Source organism: Benincasa hispida, chromosome 5 (genome assembly GCF_009727055.1).
Source record: "Benincasa hispida cultivar B227 chromosome 5, ASM972705v1, whole genome shotgun sequence".
Classification (NCBI taxonomy): Eukaryota; Viridiplantae; Streptophyta; class Magnoliopsida; order Cucurbitales; family Cucurbitaceae; genus Benincasa; species Benincasa hispida.
The window spans coordinates 10,539,288-10,547,295 of record NC_052353.1 but is presented as its reverse complement, the minus strand read 5'-3'; the positions used below and the strand labels follow the sequence as shown (position 1 = coordinate 10,547,295).

Genomic DNA, 8,008 nt, shown 5'->3' with positions numbered 1-8,008 from the left:
AGGCTCCCTATTGTCTGATGCCAGACTTACCATCTGTGCTTACCTTGTCATGTATGTAGTTAGTTTGATGAATTATAAATATTATTTGATTGGAATGACTAGCATATACCATTAAACTTGAGGGGGAGTGTAGGAAATCGAGCTAAATTATACAGTTGTATATTAGAGAATTGATTCAGATTACTTCCTTGTATCTTGCAATTTTATTCTTTCCATATAGGTTTAGCTTAATTTCAGCAAACAAAATGATTATCCTCTTATATATATTATGTCTTTCTCAATCACTCAAGGAATAGAAATAAATATCAGTTTCTATGCCTAGCTTAAATACCATTACATATTGTTTAAGTTACATTAAATAACCTTAGATCTTAACTTATTGGATTACGCAAGCCTAAATGTTAACAAGTAACACTTTATTTATGTAAATAATTATTTTGTTTATAAATTATAAACCACGAGTGTGGGCATTAATAGCAACACTATCAACTTACACGTGATAAGCCTCAGAGGGTGAGTCAGGTTCCTATGAGATATGGTCATGCTGATTTAATTGCTTATGTTCTCACTTTTACATCTGATAGTATTAAAGTAGAGCCTCTTACATTTGAGGAGACAATTATATCTAATTGAAAGAAACAATGGAAGGATGATATGTAAACAAAATTATTCCCATTGCAGAACAATCAAACATGGTCATTTGTTCTAAAGCTTCGAAATATGAAACTCATTGAGTCAAAATGATTCATTAAATCTAGCTAGGTACAGGAGGTGATAGTAAGCCTAGATATAAGCGTAGGTTAATAGCCAAGGGCTACATTCGGAATGAAGGAGTTGACTTTCATGAGATTTTCTCTCTAATGATGAGACATTCGACCATTTGATTATTGTTATGTATTGTTGTTCACTTTGATATCTTTCTTGAACAGATGGACGTCGATCACCACAACATTCCTCCATGGAGAATTGGAGGAAGTGATCTACATATCTCAAATTAAGGGCTATGAGGTGAAGGGAAAGGAAGATATGGTTTGTCTTCTTATGGACTGAAGCAATGGCCAAGAAAGTGGTATATTCGTTTCGACACTTTTATTTTGGAGCATGGGTTTCACAAGAGCTCATATGATACTTGTGTTTACTAAAAACTATCTCATAAAGGTACAAATATTTACTTACTGCTTGTAGATTGATTAACTGTAGATTGATTGATTGGTTAGAATGATCTATTTGCAACATTGCATGATTGGTTTAATTCAAGAACATAATCGATGAGTAACTTAGGTTATCCAAGTCTAAACATCTTAGTGAAGTCCTTTAGGTGTAATGCAAGTGTGATATTTTTATGGACACTATTGAACCTAATTAATTGGGAATCTAGTTTAATTCAAAATTTAATTAATCAATATCAGAACTTGTGACTGCAACTGCGACAATTAGTCTAAGCTCATGCATGCGTAAGAAGTTATCCCTAGAAGTCCTATGATCAATCGAGCAATTGGGTGGATTCTAATTAGCTCGACCTCTTTCATATTTCTTGCACATTTACTTTCTTACACTTTACTTTTTTGTCCTTTATTTTTCCATGCTTTAGTTCTATGATCACAACATAACACACCCATTTTCCGTTTTAGCTAGAAACTTATCGTGTTTGAAACTATATTTTTGCTTACCTGTTGTTCGACTCAATCTTGCTACAACAATTACTCAATAGTGGAAGCTCATCATTGATAATTATAAATATTATCGTAAGAACTATTGTTATTGATAATTTCTTGTTTTTATCAATTTGTATTTGGGGTTTAGAGTTGTAAGATAAAATTTTCGATAAATGTCAAAAGTAGAGAATGAGATAAGATAAAGTTACTTGATAAATGAGAAAGTAGAGATAGAAGAAAAAAAATGAAGTTTCTTGATAAATGTGAAAAGTAAAAGTAGAGGGAACGATGGAGTTACTCGTTAAACGTATAAACTTCAATAGTATTTACTATTAAAGTTGAGTTGTTTATACCAACTTAAGAAGTTGATGGACCAAATGGTCTTTAAGTATTCATAAATTAGATACTAGCATGAATAATCATATATATATCTTTTTTATTGACTATAGTTAATAATAAAATAGGTTAAAATATCATCTTTTCACCTATACTTTGAAGTATGTCCATTTTATTTTGTACTTTCAAATATTCAATTTTAATCTATGTACATTTAACATAAACCTTAAAATGTATCCCAATGATTTTTGTTGTTGGTATTTTTAAAATTATTTCATTATTTATTATGATTTTCACTATAAATTTTGAAAATCAATGCACACGTAATATATTCTTGCATGACATTAACAATGAATCGAGGTAGGTGTTAGGGTATGGAGACAACCACAAATCTTAAAATATAGGGACCAAAATATATCTAAACTTTAAAACTATATAGTAAACTATCATTCTGAAACAATGAATCGAGGTGGTGTTAAGAAGCTAACAATTTCAGAATTAACACAATATAAAATTGAGTTTAAAGGATTGTATTTTAAAATACTTTGGACATTAGCATATCAACTTTTGGTTTAATTAAACATTGATATATAAAGTATTTTGAATAATATAATGAACGATAATTGTAAATGGAAATGGAAAACTAAAGCCCAAAGAAATCCAATTTAAATTTCATTCATCCAATATGATGTGAAACATGAAAGCCAAATTAGTAGGTAAGAAGTTTGGATTAGCAAAAGCTTGGATTTGAAGAAATATAGTTGAGAAGAGAAATGTGATGGTGATATAACTTAGAATATGAATTGCATTAAAAGCTGTGACTTAAACATAATGATGTAAATTGTTGTATGTCAAATTGAAAGGCCTAAATATAGATTCTGGGCCACTCACCTTTCTCTCTTTTGCATGCATTTCAACCACTCCCCTATATATATACCTCTTCCCTCTCCCTTTTCATCTTCATTCTAACCATCCACATGCAAATGGCTTCTTATAAACTTTCTTCTCTTGTTTTCTTACTTTTATTTGGTATTGAGATTTCTATTGCAACGAGAGCACTCACAACCTATAGTCAAGGAGAATATGGTAATCCAAGTACCTACAGTAATGGTGGGTATAATTATGTAGGAGAAAATGGTGTTGGGCGATATGCTGGTGGATATACTCCTAAGGGTTATGGATATGGAAAATATAAGAATGATTATTATTCAGGTCGAGAAAAGTACGGTCAGGGCACTACTAGTTTTGGTTATGGTGTTTCTGGATACGACACTGGAAAAAGTAAAGGGAATGATGATGATTACAGTGAACAATATGGACAAGGCTATGGCGATGGTGGAGGAAAACGTGGAGGATCATTCAATGAGTATAATAGTTATGCAAGTGGTTGTAAAGATGGAGGAGTAAATAACTATCCTAGCTATGGATATGATGAGAAGGGTGGAGAGATGTCCAAAGAATACAATGATAATAGATATGGTGGCAAAAGTGGAGAAATGTATGAATATCCGAATTATGGAGCTGGTAACAAAGGTGACAAATCATACAAAGAATATGGTGGTCGTCAAGGAAGCAGTGCATATGATGGAGATAGTGGCACCAAACCTTGAGAAACACCTACTTAATATTAATTACCATATATCTATACACAATAATAAATAAATAAATAAATAAATAAATAAAAAGAGATGATATTTATCCTTCTTTCCCTTGGGTATCCAAAGTGCATGTACATGTATATACACACATATCAAAGATTGGAAGGATAGGATAACTATAAAATATATTGTGAAAACATTGGGGCTTTGTACCTTCTTTTGAAATATATGAATAATATTTTTCTCTTGTTTGCTCAAACTAATTTGCATGGATACTTGTTAGTTCCCTACTGAAGTTTTAGATTTTCCAAATATATACTTTGAATCCAACAATGATGATCAATTTTTCTTTGGAAGGATGGTAAATATCTAAAGAAATTTCCTAATTTGAACAAAATTTATGCTCTAACTAATAAATACAGAAAATTAAGTTCATAAAACTAACGTTAAAGGTTGAAGTGAGCTTAACTCAATGGAAATTAGCATGATCTTTCTCTTTAGAGGTTGAAGATTTGATCTCCTATCTTCATAGTTATTACACTAAAAAAACCATAAAATTAACAATTCAACCAAAATGTGAAAGAAAAAACTAACTCTAGTTGCTATTTGAATTAAAAATCAAAATATCTTTTTTCTTTCTTTTTTGGGCTCATCCTTTATTTTTTTTAGATTACTTCCATGCTTACGATTTTTTTTTTTTTTTTTTTTTAGTATTTCTTATATTTTGGTTCTCTTTTTATTTGAAGTAGACATTATTGATTTCCCATTAATTTGCTTGCGATGGTTGAATTATATTTTTATTACAATATATATGTGTATATATATATATTTATTACTTTAATTTTATTTTCAAACTGTCAAATTTATGTTTTCTTGGCCTGTTAATTTCGACATAACTATTTGAAATTAATTCTCTATTTTACATAGAGAGTGTATTTGTCGCTCTCCTTGCAATTTTATATGTATTTGTTGTCATGCATTCTATCTATTTTCTTAACTCCTCAATTTATTCATCTTAATTTTTTTAATCTATTATTATTTGATTATGTTTATCTTCAGAATTGGTTTAGTGTTGATTTTTTATTTTATATTTCTCTCATGATTTTCTTTAGTCTTGATTGTTCTATCTTTAAAGCTAATCAATTTCAAACACAAAGAAAAGATTTTTTTTCTTGTCTAACTAAAGACGGGCGCAGATTAAGGTAACTTGTTCTAGTTCAGATTTTAAGATTTTTCTCTAATTTCATCTACTTATAATCATTCAAACCGAACATTGATGTATTTGCTTGATTCAATTCTATTCTTATAAGAATGTGATTATATTTTTGGATGCTTGTGGGTTTTATGATTGATTCTTTTGATTAATATTTGATATGTGACAGTTTTATGTTGATCACTAAGAAGCGAAAGGTTAGGTTAGCTTGTGAATCGCATTGTTCTAAGCAATCAAGAATTTAATCGAATGAATATTTAATCATGCATTTTCCTGTTGAATATTCCACCTAACATTTCCCTACCTCTTAATGCAACTAAGATAAATTTGGATTTGCATGCTTTTCATCAATTTAATTTGGACTAGTTAGTTGATTAGGATGAACTAATTGGCTTTTCTAGTTAGTCCAGTTAGGTATAAGCAAAAACTTAATTTAGGTAATGAGAAATTTATGATGGAGTACATTAAATAGAGAAACTCCATAATAACTCAAGCTAGGCTTTCTTCGCATTTTATCTCAACTTTACATGCTTTAATTTTATGAAATTTAATTTCTCCTGCAACCAATCAACTTCAAACCCTCTCTCTCAATTACTTCGACTTGTAAACTACTTAATAGAGAAATTCAAAGATTCCATATATTCGACCTGTTGCTACTACTACTACATATTTACTAGCAACAGTTGAAATTATTTAGTCTAGATCTAGGCAACGAAATCCGCCCAACCAAATTGGCACAGTTGTCGGGGAACCAAGTAGTGTCTGTATTGAATGGTTTTCAGTTCTTTATTCATTCTTGAATTTTTCTTTCTTTGTATAACCCGATGCTTCTGAGGATCTATTGTGTTGTATTTTGCAGAGCTTGGATGGGAGGAGAGAAGACGAAGGAGAAAAGCTAAAGTGTAAAGAGTTAGAATTGGACAAGTCATTGCATAAGACGCTGAAGAAGAAGAGCATTTACAAGAAGAAGGGAAAGAGATAATGGCTCAACTTGAGCATGAGCGTACATTAGGAGACCTTGTTGCTCCTAATGTTGATCAACACTCCATTTGCATCACATATCCCAAGGCTACAGGTAACTTTGAGCTGATGTCTGGATTAATTAACTTACTACCTATTTTTTATAGCTTGGTAATAGAGGACCCACACAAGCACTTAAAGGAGTTTCATATCATGTGCGATGGCATGAGACCGCACGATGTGACAGAGGAGCAGATGAATCTGAAAACTTTCCAATTTTTCCTCAAGGACAACACCAGGGATTGACTTTACTAACGTAAAGCTGAATCAGTGACCACATGGGCTAAAATGAAGAAGCACTCCTTGGAAAAATTCTTTCCTACCTGTAGAGCTACAAGGATATGGAAAGATATATATGACATCATCCAAAATGGAGGGGAGACCCTACACGAGTATTGAGACCACTTCAAACGCCTCTTTGGCAGTTTTCCACAACATTAGATCTCTGACGCACTTCAAATATAATACTTCTACGAAGGGCCTGTCCCTAGTGATAGAGGTATTGTTGATGCAGTTGTAGAAGGTGCATTGGTTAATAAGACCCCTTAAGAGGCAAAAGCAATGTTCTCCACTATTGTAGCAATTGTCCAACAGTTTGAACAAGAGTCTTGTACCCTCAGACATCTTCATAAAAGGTAAGTGAACTTAGAGCTGAACTTGATAAAATGTCTACTCTTGTGAAACATGTTTTTTCCATTAAGGCACAACTCAAGGAGCTTGTAGCTAGTGAGCTACATTGCCAACCAGCAAGGTGGATGGATGTACAATTACAACCGTTGGGGCAATCATGGAAATCAGGGATAAAGAAGCTCAGGAATGCCTTTGGAGGATGCGGTGAAGAGCTTAGTAGATACCACTTCACAGCTTAAGCAGAACCAAGAAACAACCCTCTCTTACATGCAGAACATGGCCAATCTAGCTTTCACAACTGGGCAGCACGGTCAGCAAGCTAGACACTCAATATGGGAATCTCCCTTTCTAGACAGTTTTTTAGGTTTATAACATTAAAGCCATTTCTACTATTTGCTGCATTGAGAACTGCCTGATGCCTATTGTGAGCCAATTGAGGGGGTGAATGAAGAGGATGTTGAAGAGATGTTTGTCAGCCCACCCAGAAGACGTGGGTTAAGATTTAATCCACCTTTAAATTTAAAATCTAATATCCCTCGTGCTCTTTTCCTAGTAGGTTGAATGTTGCTCAGGGAGGATCACTTAAGGATGAAGTGAAATCTATCTAGTCTTATGGAGATAAGAACCCTATTGTAAGGGGAAAGAAGGTTTGGGTTGAAGCTCCATTAGAGGAAAAGAAAGAAAAGAAGGTTGAATGGGAGGTAGTTATCTCAAATAATCTACCTGTTAAGCAAAAATACCTAGGTACATTTTATGTGCCCTATCAAATAGGCACTAGAAATTTGAGCATGCCATGTTAGATCTAGGGTCTACTATAAACATTATTCTTCCTCTTGTTTATTCTGAGATTCAGTCTCATATCCTGCACCCTGCTGATATTTTGGTGCAGTTAGCTGACCATTCTTTGGTTAGGCTAGTAAGGTTAGTTAAAGATATGCCTGTTAGAGTTAAAGGACTAACTTTTCTTTCTGATTTTATGTAATTAATATGAACATCGACTCCCCTTCGTTTGAATTATCTATGCTATTAGGTTAATCATTCTTAAGGACTAGTAGGGCAATAATTGAGGTAGATAAAAGGTCCCTAATTCTTAGGCACGAAGAAAATTTTGATTTTTTTTTTCTAATAGTCCCATTATCGCTTATCCTGCATTTTCTAGATCTATTATTTTTCAGGATAGTGGCCAATCTCCCAAGTTGGGGGTGGAAGATGTTGACATTACTGTTAATAGAGAATGTGGATTATAAAATTGAGTCAGGTCGAGCATAACGACCTTAAAAAATTGTGCTACCTAGAGGCAGCCAGGATTTACCCTTTTTCACTGTTTTCATAGTATAGGTTTCTTTTATGTTATTTTTGTTTTTATTCGTGCTTAATTCTTTCTTTATTTCGCGATATTTAGGTTTTTGTAGTTCAATGAGGAGATAGAGATAATTTTATTTCATGAGTTAGATATCACCCCCATCCTTTGGGTCGAATTCAAGGAAGTTTTTTGTTTCTCTTGTATTTGTTCTTGTTCTTTATTTACTTATCTCATTAGGGACAATGTTAGATTT

At 32.6% G+C, this 8,008-nt stretch overlaps 1 protein-coding gene across 1 annotated transcript; it reads left to right on the top strand.

Annotated features, from left to right (window-relative positions):
- The first annotated feature begins 2,974 nt into the window (after positions 1-2,974).
- Positions 2,975-3,601, top strand: LOC120077208 (shematrin-like protein 2). Its single transcript, XM_039031111.1, has one exon. It carries the CDS (start codon positions 2,975-2,977, stop codon positions 3,599-3,601), a length of 627 nt encoding a protein of 208 aa, XP_038887039.1.
- The last annotated feature ends 4,407 nt before the right edge of the window (positions 3,602-8,008 follow it).